Below are 17343 nucleotides of genomic sequence, written 5' to 3' on the forward strand. Positions count from 1 at the left end.
ATGAATCACTGCAAAATAACAGTGGTTTGTGCAATCGTCAAACTAATTAACAGTGGATATTCTTTATCTTGTGCCTTACTTCACTGGACCTTTGAGCTTGTAGGATGTGGTTCCCACCATTTGTAAAGCTCTCTGCAGCCTTTTTATACCCGGATATATTTTAAACTAATTAGATATGTTATATATATTTTATACAGTTGGTAAAAAAGTGTTTTTCTGTTATACAGTATCATGAAGTCACATTACTTTTTACAGTAAACAGGTTTTCCCCCTAATGTAGTCTTAAGGCTGGGATATTTTTGTGCTATTATTGCAGCAACAAATTATTTGTGTTTTATTTCATGTCACTCTCTATTTTTAAAATGGTGCATGCCTCGGTTTTGTTGTTGCAGTTCATACATTTTCCTGACACCTGCATTCTGAGGAGGCTGTTTTGATAACTTAATTATGACAAATTGTAAAAAATGTGCTCCGTTCAAGCTGAAGCTTGTTTAGACACTCCAAACCCTGTTTCCTCTGTTCCTCCGCTCCTCCTCCTCGCTGCAAATAGCATTGTTTCCCCATTTGCCTCACTGTATGGGCCGCTCTCTGCATTCTGTGGGGAAAATTATTTATATGGTCAGTGTCAGTTGATCATTGATTTGGTAATTACACGCTTCCCCTTGAGGCTGGGACAACTGATATACAAGGCCAGTGCTAAAGGGGAGGTCTCTTACTCTGTTATCCATGACTTATGGCTAATTTGACTCTCCTAGATAGCCCTCTTTTCTCTGCCAACGGCTTTTCAACACAACAAACACTCAAACACAAGTATCATCTTTCGTCCCGGGAGAATAGTGCACACAGAGAGGCTCAGAATGCGGTGGCAGACAGTTGAAACGATTTCATTGCTGACAACACAGAGTAATAAAAAACCCAACTGCTGCATGTTGTAACAAACCATTTTTGTGCTTTGAGGCAGTCGCAGCCTTTTGAAACATGATGGAGTGTTTTCAGCAAATTTAGTCGATTAGACCTTTTGAAAACACTGCTATGTAAAAGTGAAGATGGCCTTTTTTGCCCATGCAGCGCTGGTATTTGCTAACTTAAATATACACACTGGACGTCTTCCTATCTCCATGGCAATCTGGCGAGCCATTTGAAAATTAGTAATGAATTATTAAGATGTGCTTTATTGCTGTCCGATGCATTTAGAAAGTGACAGGATTTGATTTGTTTGTGTTTTGTGTCTGTTTGGTGTTGCACTCAGTGGTTTGAGCTTTTCTGCAGTTTGCACTGATCGTTTGAATGAGCTGCTCTGTTTAGAGCGGCCATAAAAACATAAATTAGCAAACAACTTTCCCCTACCTTCGCTCCTCAGCCCACAGGCATTTATAGCTAACTAGCACTCAATTTAATAAAATGTGTGTGAACAATAAAAAAGCAAATTCAGATTATTAAATGTTGCATTAAAACACAGGGAGTAACAACAGCGAGGGCGTGCTGTATGAAATATGAGAGGGAGAGATTTTTTTTTTTCTCCTGCAAGACTGTCAGGGAGTCAGTCGGTGTCAGGACAGACAGTTAATGTTAACCTGCCTCTTAGCTTCACTTCTGTGGTTTATACTGAACATGATATTCTGGCAGCACTGACTGCCAGGTGCTGAAAGCTTTGTTTATGTCACACATCAACCTAGAAACATTCCTTTGTTGAGATTTATGAGGATCATTAGCTTTGTTTTTAATACAGTAAAAAGAAAAAAAAGAAGCTGTAGCCTAATCTAGCCAACTCATCTGGGCTGTAGGTGTCTCAATCCCTGCGCCTGTTCACCCACATCAATAAGATCACAGAATACCTGCACAGGGAAGCTGTATACCAGAGATGACAGCGCTGATAGGAGATAAACATATTGAATTTGGCAGTTTTAAATCAGCGCTGACTATTCACTCTCTTCTGAGTGCCACTTGGAACTGCTTAAAAAATCTCGGGAAAGGGTTCAGGGCATTTTTCCAGCTATACAGCCCCAGCCCCAGAGAAGAGACAATGAGACCCAGACGGGCTTAGTAGTCCAGAAACCATTCCCCTCTCAATGGGAACACGTCTTGGACACACACTCCAATAGTTTTGTCTTGTATGTTGCTATCTGTGCTCGCTGCAGAGTGGAGGGGGTCTGTGCCAGGCGAGGGTCCATAGGGACCATTGGAATCGCTGGGGCTGGAGGAAGTTGGTCTGGGTCCAGTGGGGCGATCTGGGCTTGGTGACAAGCCAAGCTGTCTTCTGCAGGGACGCTGGGAAAATGTAAATAAGAGCCTGATAAGGGCTATTGTTTTCATTCCATTCTCATCCCAGCTGAATGGCCTGCTCCCCAGCCACAGAGCATTTTATCTCGAGAGAGGGAGGGAAAGAAATGGAAGGGGTGGGGGTGCGAGAGATTTAAGAGCCCCCATAGGAAAATAAAAATAAACTCACTGGACTCTTCTCTTGTTTAAGCTAATTCCCCAGTATGTGATGTCCTACTTTGAAAGGACAAGAGCAGCAAAGTCTTCTTTACACAGAAGTTTTCAGAAGTTCGGCTCTAACCGTCTTGAATAATCATGTTTGCTTTTCAATTTCACCACCATTTGATATTCAGTGATATCAGTGAAGTGTGAATCTTTTATTAGAAATAATTTGTTATTTTACCGTGAAAAGAGTATCCAATTTTTTTTATTACATTCTCTGTCATAACCTGACAGTAATTATTATGTTGATACTAACCAGTGTTTCCATTGGCATGTATATTTTTCTGCAGAAAAAAACAGACAGGCATTTTAGAAACTCAAATAGCATTCCTCTTATTAATCGAAATTCTTCTGAAAAATAGGCTGTGGAAGGGTGCGTTGAAAAAAGCCAGACATCTGACTCATTTACTGTTTTCCTCGAGCACGCCTGCGCAAAAAAAGTTGCTCCGCTTTCACCAAAACCATTTTTGGTTGCCTGTTTTGTCCACGCTGTTCGAACACTGAAAGATGTTTGAGAGTTATTTTATAGACTAATCCAGGTCATTATTCACCTCTCCCAGGTGGAAGGCAGGGAGGACAGCGGTGCATTCCAGCTGTAGTCTCTCCTGTCGGAGGACTTGGCAGGTCGTGTCTGGCCCGGCGGAGGGGATGGAGAAGTGAGGGAGCGGCACTTCTCCTGGGAGGGAGGTGGAAAGGAGGGGGAGGACTGGAGTAGAATGGAAGCTGGCACCACATTATCTCCAACAGTTGGTGCATTCCTTAATGATCAAGTGCTGGAGCAGCATCTGTGATGAAAGTGTGTGTGTGTGTGTGTGTGTTTACGTATGTGTGTGAGAGAGAGCATATGTGTTCATATTAACATATGCTCACTGTGTTTGTTTAATTCCCCTTTACACCACTTATAAAATAAGCCTTTTCTATGCTTTAGGGGAGAAAATGTCATGCGCTGATGTTGGATGGATTATGATTTGAGGGGAGTTTGTTGTTCCAGGAGAGGAAGCGGTCTCACCCAGGGGTGAGGCGCAGGGAAGAAAGAGTTGAGCTCTTCTACTCCCCCCCCTGCCCTTAACCCCTGTTTTAAGATCTGTGATCTTTGTGCCATGGAGGGAGTTAACAAACACAAACACGCACACACACACAACACACGCAACCTTTTCTCTCTCCCTCTCCTAGGGTCAAGGGAACAAACTGTGAGTTGGGAATTGGAAAGTCAATAAAGCAGAAGTAATGTTATAATGACCCTGAGCTGAAGATGTCCTGTCGACCCCCATCACATTGGAGGAAGTGGACAATCAAACAAAATGGTCACTCTGCTTGATCTCTCTGAAAGCCATCCTTAAACAAGGCCACAAGAACTACTGACCCCCCGTTACTCCCAGTTCCTGTGAAGTCGGTGTGTTTGTCAGAGGGAACAACAGTGTTTGGTTTTTGGGAGAGATGTTACAGACGGATAAAAGGAAACAACACTTGTATACATTCTAAACTGCATAAATCTCCTCTGTGTTTGATTCCAAGGAAGATAACGGGGTAAGAGTCCGGAATATTGTCTCCCTGTTTCACATTATGTGTAACTTGGAGTCAAAAACACATTACATTAGACTGAGACAAACCTCCCATGTGGCATAATTTGAAACATTAACATGCTTCTGAACTGCGTCCTTTTGTTGCTAAAGGTGCGTTCATAAACGATCCATTGTTGGATATGTGGTTAGACTGTTCATTACGGTGCCCTGGAGCTTTGTGGTAAAAATTAGTGTGTCTGCTTCGGTTTTACATTTTGCTCCAAATCTAAAGAAACACCGTTTTACAAATTACATCATCCTCAGGCGCTGCATGAAACCTGAGGACAGTTTCTATAGAAGCACAGCTGTTTTCAGTACATTAATTGTTCTCCTAGAATTTGGCTGTACAAGACCGCTGCTTGTTTAATAAGACTCGACAGGACTGGACGCTGCATGTCTCGAGCTGGTTCAGATTGGAGGCAGTGTGTGGAGACAGTGTCTCAAGGTGGAGGGGTGGAGGCATGCTTGTGCTGCTGGTGTTTGATGGGAACAGGCTGACCCCTAAGCAGTGCAGGGATGGTGGAGGCCTGGGTCAGCCGGCCCAGTGTGTTCTTTATCAGCTACCCCAGCGACAGCATGGCAGATTGCAGCCATTCCTCCTCTGATTCATTGTCTGCTGGACAAATGTTAATTGTTTTCATCATTGGCAGCTATGTGAACGCTCGGACGTAGCCAGTCTAGCTCCTTGCCTCCCACTTAATGTGTGTCTCTGCCCTTACACTATCCCCACAATGCCTGCTCCCCTCCTCACTCCGCCCTTAGCTCATCACTCAGCTGTCAGGCTGAGTCTCTTTTAATGTTTCAACGTGCAATACCATCAAATAAAACACCTCTCTTTCATCTGATACTCTGACTTTCTTTAATATTCATTTAAGTGAATAGATTCGGAGATTTAAACCATCCGAAAAACTAAAAAAATAGAAACCACTATCATAAAAAACATTTTCTAATGAGCAGTGCTAAATTTATTTTTTCATTCCGATTACTCTAAATTTCTTTCTTCTTTTTCAGATTCCTCATGCATGGAGAAACTTCTTTCTAAAGACTGGAAAGAGAAGATGGAGAGGCTCAACACCAGTGAACTGTTGGCAGAAGTAAAAGGTAGGACTACAAGCACCGCAACACACAAACACCGCTTTAAGCCGTGTTAACAAGTCCCTCATTCCTATCAGACATACATAATCTATGTACTGTATAATCTCAGAAACAGCCTTGTACTCTGAAATAAAACAAAGGCCTTTGGCTGCCCTCCTCGTTCATTTCTCTCCTCCCTTATCTTTTGTTGGAATGCCCGGCTCTGTCCAAAGTGCTGTCTTCAAAATTCCAGCCCATTTAGACTCATTCTGAGGCCCTCTGTGCTTGTCAGCGGTTTATTGTTGTTGTCCCTTCAGACGGCCCTGAGCCCAGCTACCCCGCTCTGGCACATGCAGCGCGTTCATGCCGCTCTGGTAATTGTTGAACCCAAAGTGTGCTTGATGTAAACAGAGCACGGCTGAGCTGAGAGGAGAGAAGCCGTTTAAGAGACGAGGGGAGACGGTGCGGTGACGCACAGAGTCGTCTCCTCGCTGAGCCTGCGTTTGAGTGGAATGTCTCGGAGTTGGACAGTGAACGCCCTGCGCGGCGTATCAAGTGCGGCACGGCAATGCGCAACTCAGCACTCCCCCAAAATCTCTGTTTATGACAGGGTGAAGGTGGGCCGAGGATGTGCAGGGCCGCCGCTCAGTCCTTAGCACTGACTGTTACTGAGAGCTGGTGTGTTTATACAGCGCAGGGAAGCACAATACCAGCTGGCTGATAACACCAGGCTGCCACTGGCTCCTGAACTCCACTCATTATATTATATCTTAACTCTTAATATAGCACTTAAATGTTTTTTTTATTAACATTTCATGAACAAACCATTGACAAGAGGGCTAATTTTACTGCTGTGTAGGTGATTTTGATCATTTGCTTAATTGTTTCTTTTTATAAAACACGGGTGACATACATAAATACAACTCATGCTTGGTTTTAATTATTGAATTACACTTAGAGAGAATTGCAGAATTACATAGGAGAGGAAAAAAGGCTGCTGAATGTTCTAATAAGTATATTCATTGGCAATAACCTTAATGAACCGAGGGATAAATCACTGCTTTGTAAACTCATTGTACCTGCCCTAGTAAACTGTACGCCACTGTAGATCAAAGTGCACTGGGTAAAATGTTTAAAATGATTTAGCCTTTTGAAAGCTGGTCTGTTAAATTACAGGCAGGGCATTTCTTCTGTTTGATGAATGGGAACGGGAAGGTTACTTGGTGGTCTGTAAACAGGTAGGGAGTCTGATAATAAACACTATGGCCTCTGTCTGTTGATGAGTTATGGAGACAGTCTATACACCACAGTTACCAATATAAATGCTTCTCCTATCACAGTGGCAGCCTTAGATTTTTAATTAGCATGCCATTTCATATGACTGTAGACATTTCAAAGGGCTGCTTTGTGCTCCCCCTTACAAATGTCTCTCTCTCTGCGTTTGATGTCTGCCTGATGTAAATACGGGCAATTAAAAAGAAGCCCAGGGTTGGAGACGCACAAGGTCCGCCTAATTAAAACACAAAGGTACCTTGCAGAAAACACCTTATGATTAAGATCTAAAGTGTTATGATGAATCAGAGGCTCCATTAATTGTTAGGTTAAAATCAGTACAAAAGGCAAACATGCCTGTAGGTTTTAAATGAATGAAAGGAAGAATTGAGAATAAAGGCTGACGTGCAAATAAAGACTACAGTACCTACTGGCAGAGTGGCCTTGTGCGTTCTATGCTGATCGCTCACCAATTCCTCGACCAATTATACCGAGCACCTATAGGCTACCTTTTTACATTGTTCCATCAAAACCTTGAAAGACAAGTAATTGTGTTTTTTTCACAGAGGCAAGTGGTGGAATCTGACTGGTAAGGAAATAATTTAATCTCGCGCTTAGAAAACAAATAACGATGAAAAAACAATAGGGTGTGACAGAATTTGACCTGAGGCTTTTACCCATGAGAAGAAAGACATTCTTTTACTGCAGTTGTGTTCAAACATGCCCTGAATACTTTATCCTGTTGAGGTGAACATGCACGTACAGTAAACAAACAAAACAATAGTATCAACAACATCAGAGATTTGCTTTCAAGGTCTGCAAACCCAACCAACCATTTACCTCTTACAGATGACACATCTATAATTATAGCTCATTGTCAGGTGGGTGTTTGCCGACATAATGCGCTGCTTCCGAGGTAAAGACATTTTTTGGGTTCTGGAGTCGGTAGAAACAAGTGCAATAATCCAGCAGAGGCAGTGTGCTTAAGCCAGACATGTAGAATGGTGTTATTAAGGGTTAATGATCTCAAATCTCCATCTGCCTTTTCTTGTATGCTGTTAGGGCTTAGCATCAACAGGGGCAGGCAAAAAGGAGAGTTTGCGAAGGAGCATTAGTGGCGGATTTCTTTTCACCAGTCAATTCCAGAGCTAACTGTTTGTTTTCATACCTGAGCTTAGCTGTCAATCTGCAGGAACGATGAAGGAGGGAGATGAAATCTCCTGAACAAAACCACAGAGCAAGAAAAGGAGGCCGGCTGGAAGGGCTCCAAACCACAAAAAGTAGCAGATAATAGGAGGCAAGGTGGAAGGAGGAGTGCAAGAGGTAGAGAGAGAAAAAGATTTTAGACGTGGATACTTAGACTTGACATTTACAATTATATACCTCAAAGAGTTTTCTCTAGGGGAAAAAAAAGCAAAGCCCCCATTCTTTACATGATTTAGGACATTTATAATCCCATACATTATTGCACTGTGTGTGTGTGTGTGTGTGTGTGTGTGTGTATATATATATATATATATATATATACATTCACGGATTGTGTCAAATGCACACACATATAGTACACAGTGTCCTGAGGCAGATAAGGTTGCTCTCTGTTGCATGCTCGCTATGTGCAGGGTCTTTGAGCCTCATACTCAACAGAGCTGTTTAAGTTTCCCTGCTGAGTGCCAGTTTCCCGGACCCCCGTTGGGAGAAAAAAAAAAAAAAAAAAAACCAAAATGCTTGAGCATTTACTCAAACTGAAGGAAAATATGTGGTTACTAAATTGGAACACAAGCTGTATTCATTCTCTTGGAATTTGAAAAAAAAAAAAAAAAAAAAATTAAAATAAGAAGAAAAAAGCTTAACATTGTACACTGGCGTTGAAATGGCAGCTTGAATTCTGAAGCAGAAAAATCGGGGCTCTTGCACTGTCACAATCAATTTGAGAATGGTGTCAACATGACAGTGGTCGAGTGCACACAGACAGTCCTGTGGCAGGCAGATAAGTGGAAGCTCTTTAGGAGGAGAACACAGGGCAGGGCAGGGCGGCAGCTGAGACTGATTTGATGCTGGCCCTACCTGTGCTGGCTTTACTCCTGCACAGACAGAAAGGAGTCCACTGTGTGAACACAGAGCCCATATTGTTCAGCCGAGTGGGTTCGCTTCAAAACATGATTATTCACTTTAAAATGTAACTTTATTCCTAATGGCTTCCATAAAGGGAGGTTTTGATGCCGCTGGAGATGCACGGCACAATATCTGTGCACACATTTCCCAGTGACCCCGGCTCATATAGCTTTAGGAACAAGCAGTAAAAGAATTGTGTTTTTACAACACGCTATATATAAATATTATGTATATTATATTTACCCAAACATACAAAACCATTCACACAAACAGCACAAAACAGTATCTGTCCAGTTGCTCCAGTCAAAAATGCCTCAGTTAGCATTTTCTCCACAACACTTCAGTCAACTGTTTGCCCTGTGCACTCAGGTGAAATATGAGCCACAGTAAATCATTATTCCTCAGGCCACATTTGCCAGATGAATGTATGAGAGTGTTGGACTGCGTGTTTTTCTCCTCTAATGAATTGAGGAATTTAGCTTGTGGCAATGGAGGTAAAAAGGGAAGTGCTGTGCTCGTGTGTGTGTGTGTGTGCGATAGGGATAAAGTTGCCTGTTTGTGTTTTGAATCATATTCCAGTCTTCTGTCATGGTGTGTTTCACTAACTCACTGTTAAAGATGTAGAATACATTTCATGGAAACAAGCGTATTACTCTTGTTTGTTATTTGAAGAGAATTGAAAACCTATACAGAGCTGACAAAAACACAACTGTCATTTATAAAAGGACACTCCCCTGAAATATTAATGAGCTTTCCCTCAGCAAAGCAAATAGCAGTCTTCCTCAGAGCCATGAAAAGCTGCTGAAGGGCTGACCTGTGTTTATACTGAGGTTGTATTATACATACATGATACATTGTTAAGATTAGTGCTGTAACAGTGTGAGATTTTCAGGGTACGATAACTGTCTCAGAAAGTATCATGGTTTCACAGCATATGGTATTACACAATTATTATCCCTTACAATGACCTTTAAATGAAAGAAAACAGAGGGTTTTTTTCGGCTGAACCAACGCTTTATTATACTTAAAAAAGTTTCCATTCTGAAAAAATAAATAAAGGTGAGATTTTCCATCCAGTTGCATTTTCTTTTCAATACAACAGATAACAAATGTACATTGTATGATAACTGTCAGATTTCATACCACGGTGTGCTGTGAAACCAGTATACACATCATCTGACTTTTAGGGACCATCTCAAAAGTGCATGCAAAATAGCCAAGGGAGGTTTAGTTTTGTTTTTTTCTTGACATCACATTATACTTTTACTTTTGTCATGTCACAGAAATATGTTAACCACCAAATTAAAAACTAAATAAGTCCGCACACCAAGTAGCTCCCGTTTAGAGGGATTTTAATGCAGAACAATAGTTCGAGTCACACTGCTCAGCTCCTCCTCAGACTTCTGATACATGACAGAAAATCGCCATCTTAAATACCCGTAGTGCTGCCTGAGTCAGTCATGTGACATTCCACACATGTAGTCCATATTCATAATAAAAATAAATCAAGAAAAAAAAAAAATGTACCCTTTTACTCCAATATTGTTCTAAAACTACTTTTGATAATATATAAGGGAAAATATCAGCCTGGACACATTTTAAATCCCACGTATATACATATATACAATATTACAAAATGATTTAGTTAAGTGGCCGCCATACATACGTCAAAAAACACAAATTGATATGTCACAGTTGCTGCTAATCAGCAGCAGAATGCATTACAATGTAAACATATATACAAATAGTCAGGCCAACCATTGAAATTATCATTTGTTTGTTTTTTACTTTGCCAGACATTTCTTTGGTCCAGCACCCACTCTACTGGACATTAGGATGCGCATGTCTTTTGTACTGTTTTTATGGACCACCAGGGCAAATTTGAATCATTAAATAAATCGGCAAGTATGTAAAATTAGGTTTCAACCAGCAGCTAACGTTAGCACAAAGCACGCTAGCACATCAGTGAGCGGTAACTGCTAGCCGGCAGGTAGCCGATTCGGGCTGAAAGACTGAGGCTATGTCAGTGACAGTAACTTTGCTTGTGTTTTATAAGACTGGCATTTAATAGAATTGTTTTTTCATTTATTTATTAGACTGAAGGAGCTAAAAGAGCTTCTGGAGCAGAACAAACTTGCCGCTTACACATTGGGTGAACCGAACAAAACGACACTGATGCTTTGTGCTCTAACGCTATTTTTTCATAGTAGGGAATTGGTTATGCTAATAATGGCTCCAATGTGTTGTCAAGCCATGATTTCAGATCAGCCCAAAAAATCCTGGACACGAAAACGGTCCAACACCACAATCCAGTGCTTTGTATGTTCCAGTCTTTTTTTAATTTTTTTTAATGAGTAATTTCTAATATGCATGTGTTAAGAAAGAAATTAGATTTTATTTTACCTGGACTTTAAAGAAAAGTCATGCATTATAGCACTAATAAATTCTGACTTATTTTTCCTTTTAAAACCACTCTAGTTCCACTATTTATTTCCACACAGACCATTATCAGTCACACAGCTCTTACTTCAGTTTAGAGTTTTTAAAGGTGGGAATCAAATACTGATCAGCTATGGGCAGCTTCACTTACACAAATACGTACAAGGAGTACAAATATCGCCAGAAAACGACTTTAAACAGAAAATGAAGTCTTCTAAAGGACGTCTATATAACTTTCAGTATAGAGATAAGTAGTTCAAAGATGACAATGATCTCAACAGCTTGAGAACTGAGCAGGTTTATATACTTTGTAAATGTAGTGGTCTCAGATGTCTTTGCTTCCTGTTCAGCTATTTCACTCTGTCACTTGCGATTCGGATTAAACCCAGGCGAACCTCAAAATATTTCATTTGTGCTGTGTGCCATCTTCATTTACTCTTCATATACTGATATTTACACATCTGAACAAATCTCGCTTAGGGTTTAAAAGGTTAATGATCAGCTGCATAGGTAAGACCAATGAATAGACCTGTGAAAAGAATGAGATAACATCTAACTCCTAATTCACTTCCAAGGTTTTGCAGACAGTAAGCTGTTGCCTTGATCACTGTCTTGCTTTAAGCGCTTTGTATGAGAGAGACCTTGAACACTTTTCTATTTTAAGGGCACGGGGGTCAGACTCATCTCCATGAAGTCCACAGGAGATGAATAGAAGCATCGGAGACAATCTTTGTTTTCTTGTAATCTTTGCTATATCCTGCCTTGCATACATACCACACCCTGAGTGGCACCAGGATCTCTGGTTTGTCTCTCTCTGTATTATAGCGCCAAAGAATGATGTATTCAATGACTGACAGACCAGAAGTAAAGTTTCTGTGCCGAGTTATTTATTTTTTTGTCTTCAGAGTGAATTTCAGGGTCACTGGCATTCCCCTTGGAGTAATGTGCTCAGGTCGAGCCGCTATCTTGGCTTTGATGAAGTACCTTGTCCAGTGTCATGGATAGACAGTGAAGTGCTGGAGCTTTTACATTAGCATAATTATACTGAAGAGTGAGGCTTCCTCTATCATCAAAATATTAGTCTCCATCAGTGTTCAGCATGAACAGCAAAACCACAGTAGATGAAGTGTGCTTTTATTAATAACCTCTCCATATCCCAATCACGGCATTTATTTTTAAAAAAAATCTTCTGCTGAGCCATTTAAATGATTTTGATTCCATAAAAGTGTCCTAAAAACACATCTGTCGATACTCACGTATATGCACGCACACATACAGATAGACATATAGATATACTGTAAGAACTTGTAATACCAGACGGCCATTAGCAAGTAAAAAGCTGTACGAGTCTCTCAAGCACACAAGTTTAAGTGGTTTCACAAAATTTGAGATCTGACTTCTTTTAACAAGATGATGGGCAGCTCCTCGTACCATATAGGAAAGTGGAGGGACCGAGGATCCTTGCTGCCAGAAGATGACATGTGCTTGTGAGTCATTGCTCATGCTTGTTAATGGGGTTTTATTGGCAAGATTAACAGCTTTTATATCATGGCAGAGGCAGCAAGCCAGGTAAAACAGCTGTTGCTCATATTGTCTTGGTTGTAGGGCACGGAGACGCGTTAACACCATATTACTTGAAACACATATGGCCTTGTAGCGTTGCTGAACAAGTGTACGTAGTAGTTAAAAGCAAAGGGGTGCCATAAAACTAGCTCTTGTTATCCTAGCTTGGTTTTCCACCAGTCTAGATTCCTACTATGACTTTTATTTTTGGCGAAAAGATAAAATGTTTAGGTCACATTCAATATTTTAAAAGTGAATTTGGCACAAAGGCTGGCTTCGTGCTTTTGTTGAAGCAGTTTTATGGTTTTTAAGAGAGGTCTGCGGGCAGGAAAATCTTTCTATTTTGAACACTAAAGAAGGTACCAATAGATGCCATTTGCTGCGACTCAATTGACTCTTTGTGTTTTCCACAGAAAGAATGGACAAAGGGTCAGATGACCGCAGAGTTCACACACGTGCGCATTTACTCTGAGGCATGTACCTTTTATCGATTGGAGCAGCACGCAGCACACATCTGTGCACACTCATGTCTACATTCACACGCACTTCAGGAGAGAGCAGAAAGAGAGAGCCTCAGCACGCAAGGCATTCAAGCTATGCGCGGTCTGTGGGTACAGCTTGGTACAATCGGAGCATTTAGACAAGTCTTAATTTACTTAGGATGGGCTCGCAGCATATGGAAGCATCCACAATAGCTGACTGATAGAGGGACAAAGAAATTCCAGTCTTCTGGCGCTAAAAAACTCAATTCAGATCTGGTCATAATGGCTCAGCTGTCTCAACCAAAGGAAGGGAAGAGAATAGGGTGCCTTGTGATTTTCCCCCTTTTCACCCTCACCCTCCCTCGCTTTTCTTCTTTTTTTGTGCCTGAATCTTTTATCTGTGTTATTCACTCGGGACTCTTCAAAGTAACAAGCCTCCTTCTTTTTCCCCGGTACTGGACTTGGAACCCAAATTAGAGACTGCTTGATTAGAGCAGAGAGGAGGGAGCCAAGAGAGAGGGAGATGTGGGTATTGGACAGAACAAATCGCACCCCTACAAAGTGCCTTTTATCCAAAGACCCCAAGGCTCAAATACCCCCATCCCTCCCCAAGCAACCATGGCTCTGCTTGTTTTCCTCTTATCATTTATTTAGTCACCCGTCGTTGATGTTTTCTGCCCTACTTTGTGACGTTTAAAAGAGGCAGGAATCTCAAAAGGTAAACGGTGAATGGGTTGAAACTGAACAACACCGCTTTACCGTCTCCTCCTCCTATGTGTCATTCTAGCATCTCTGAAGTTAACACTGTGGCCTGAGGAGACAAAACAAAAAACAAACAAAAAAAAAAAACAAGAAAAGTGCCAGCACAGCTTGACCATTCACTCCTGGGATCCTCTTCCTGTGTCGGGCTGGTATTGTGCTACTGAGCTTCAGTCGTCTAACAGGAGGATGTCACAACATGTTAGGTCTGGGCCGACTGCTGGGGTTTATGTAGCGCCAAGGCATCTCTGGGCTGTCTGTCTGCCATCGGAAGCGCAATGTGAGGAGACATGTTAACGGGCAGACCCCAGCCCCACCGCTGTTAAAAGCCATGCAATATGCAGGAAACGGCCTCTTTTGTCAGCGGGCTGGTCAGACACAGACCACGACTCTCCTCTTCTGCACCACCCAATAAAAGTTTTATCTGCATTTTAAAGCTGATCCATAATTTAAAGCAGGAAGAAAGAGATTTTTACACTAACCAGCCAACAAAAAACACATGCGCCGGATTTTCTGAGCTTTGTACAGTCTTGAAGGTGAAATTTTTTCATATGTAGGTATTTAGATAGAAGATGTCTTCAGCATTCACCATGAATCCAAACAACTTTTGCTGATATTTCAGCATTAGACAAGACAAATAAGACCAGAAGTGTTGAATAATTGAGATTAAAATTAGCAATGCCCAAACTGCAGTACAGAGGGCAGTTTAGACTTCCTACAATTCAGCTCAACATCAAAACAATGGGCCCTCTGTTAGTATTCTTTTGGTGTCCGGGCAGGACTGAGCTCTCCACTCTCAGACTGTTCCATCAGATCCCTCTGTGGACCCTTAGCACCACTCCCCCTGCACATTCACACACACAAACATTAAAATATATGCACTGTACATTCCAGTTATTCCATTTTAGCAATTTTATGTTTTTTTTTCCCCACAGTGTTGACACTCTGAAACTAGTGAGTGATCATCAGAAATGTGCAATTAGGCAGGCTGAGAGGGCATCATTGAGTCCAGATGTTTGGTTCCCAACTCAAGGTCATCTATGTCAGCCCCGAGGCTTGATGGCCATCATCTTGATCATCTGGATGAAGATTTTCTCTTTCTTTTCTTTCTTTATTTCCTTCTTCCGCCCCCCTCCCCCCCTATAGTCCAACTACGGTATTGATAGCCGTGATTTATTGTGACAACGACTGATGCATCTTGCTAGTGACCTGTAAAAGGCAGCTCCTTCATGGACACAGCCAAAGGTTAATAAAATTGGTGCTGATTGTATCAATTTTACAGATAAGCCATTCACAACAAGTGTAGTCGGGTGAATAAGAAGTCAATTCAGGCCTTGGAAACTGCACGCAGGCCCAATGAATAGCTGCTTTTAGGTGTTTTTTTTTTTTCGTTAGGAGGATAAATGGAGAATTGCAGCTCTCTTCCATTGCAGCAGGCAGCGGAGGCAGAGCGAGGCGAACCGAGGTTCAGACAAGCCTGCCAGTAAATTGCCCTGAATGGGTTCTGGAGGTTGACAAGCCCTATTAAGACAAACGGCTTTCCTCATCGGAGAGATAAAATAAATCAGGTGTTTAGTCAAATTAAAATAGTTTGAGTGGAGAGGGCCCCTGGGAGCTCTCGGAGAAACTCAAGACAGATGTGGCCAGAGACGAGAGGAAGACACCCAGGAAAGAATTCAGCTCCTGCTGGCCCCAGGCCAGACTTCACTGTACTGTTATCTGGATCTCTATGCTTTTATCCCCTCTCTCTGTCTCTTCTGTCGGTTTTTCCCATCTCTTTTTTTGTATGTTCTCCCCCGATCAGCTTGTCACACAGGAGTGCAGTGGGAGGAGAGTGAGTTACTGTCTAGCCTCTCACTGGCAATTATGTTGGCGGTGTAAGTCAATGGTAGGATCACTTAGCATTGATTAGGCGGAGGGAGAGAGCAGTGCAGCGGAGCCGCTCTCTCTATCACACACACAGTGCGGACATATGACTGTGGAGAGAGGAGTGAGCCTATTGGTCTGTCATTGCTTTTCATTTTCAAGTACGCATACCGTAGCTACACAGATAATACTATAAAGAGCGTATTGTTAGGTTTTCCCTTTACTGATGATTGTCACGGTGCATTCAGAGCATATTTGTGGTGTGTAAACATTTTTCTTGATGACTTTAAACAATCCTTTCAGCAGTCTGTAAGGACTTCCTCCTCGTATGGGTGACTGGAATGGCCACATGATACAAAAACTTGTGTAGTTTTGAGGCGAACACTCACTCTCAACTCTTTCTTTATATTCACCCCTGGTAGTATATGCTGCCATCTCAGTTTGACAGCTTCCTGCAGCTCTTTGTCTATAGGCTGGGAACAATTCCTTCCCTTTCTTCCTGTGAAAGCTGCGAACACTAGCTACAGTAAATAGATAACTGCAGGCTGTGTGTGACCTTAACACTTTGTGGTGAATTCACTGCAGTTGGTTGCTGCCTGTGTGGTTTTCTTTGTACGATATATTGTGTGCGGCACTATGGCACAATATGATGATCGGCGTGCAGCATGGTCACTTTTCTATATTTAATGATGTGTAACAACCAAGGCCTTCTGCAGGTTTTTTTTTTTATTCAACCAAAGCCTCCACTCTGGTTATTTCGCCACTATGAAACCTTCTGTGCTGTGCTGTTTTTTTAAGGTATGCATAACACATACCTGTATGTGTGTTTATGACACAGGCTCTCCACCTTGTGTTTATCCCTTTCACTCCTGACATTGCTCCCTCCTTCTCTCCTCCCCTCACTAGGTACTCCAGAGAGCCTGGCAGAAAAGGAACACCAGCTCTCCACAATGATCACCCAGCTGATCAGCCTGCGAGAGCAGCTTCTGGCTGCCCACGATGAACAGAAGAAGCTCGCCGCCTCACAGATGGAAAAACAGAGGCAGCAAATGGAGTTAGCTCGTCAGCAGCAGGAGCAGGTAACTGCTCACTGTTTCCTTTTCTCACCTCATTCTCTATTTGTCTCTCTTTGCACCCTAGGTAACAGCCTTTGTACCCCCTCACTGTATTCCATTTTTCTTTTCCGTCTTTCTTTCTCTCTTAATTTCCCTTCCTCCTTTAATCTTGTTTACTCTATTTCCCATTTCGTCTCCATAATAAACCCCATTAAATACATTTTTAACAAACTGTCACTTGACTCTCTATTTCATATTAAATTTCATGCCTGAAATGTGCCAATAAAATCCCGCTCCTTGGTAGGAATTTGGAATAATATTAGATTTAAGAGATGTTATATTCTATATTACCTCAGACATTTCGGTCATGCTCTCTCGCCCGCATTTATGCTGCGTGGAAGGAAAAATGTTATTATGACTTGTACTAACAAATGAGAGGGAATGTGTGAATTAAACGTTATATTAAATATGGAAGTCCTCTATATCTTATAAATCGACTCCTATTAGAACAAGCTTGGCATTAGATTTGCAGCACAAATCAGGCCAATGAGCCATATTGTACAAATCAGCAAATTAGCAGAGGCCATGAAGTGTGTTAATGTCTGGGAAGAAATAAGGACACAAACTATCCACACGGGCGACACTTTTATTATCACCAGCCACCCTAATGGCTATGAG

The 17343-nt window shown here is 41.8% G+C and overlaps 1 protein-coding gene across 14 annotated transcripts in view; it reads left to right on the plus strand.

Moving 5' to 3' along the window:
* sox6 (SRY-box transcription factor 6) overlaps positions 1-17343 on the plus strand; it is a 145382-nt gene that overhangs the window by 68701 nt on the left and 59338 nt on the right. For all 14 annotated transcript variants that reach the window (XM_033628437.2, XM_033628438.2, XM_033628439.2 and 11 more), the window contains 2 exons: positions 5055-5144; positions 16517-16689. In XM_033628437.2, the coding sequence (XP_033484328.2) occupies positions 5055-5144; positions 16517-16689 (263 nt within the window). The remainder of the gene's footprint in view (positions 1-5054; positions 5145-16516; positions 16690-17343) is intronic.

The sequence above is a fragment of the Epinephelus lanceolatus genome, chromosome 2, assembly GCF_041903045.1.
Source record: "Epinephelus lanceolatus isolate andai-2023 chromosome 2, ASM4190304v1, whole genome shotgun sequence".
In the NCBI taxonomy this organism is placed as follows: domain Eukaryota; kingdom Metazoa; phylum Chordata; class Actinopteri; order Perciformes; family Serranidae; genus Epinephelus; species Epinephelus lanceolatus.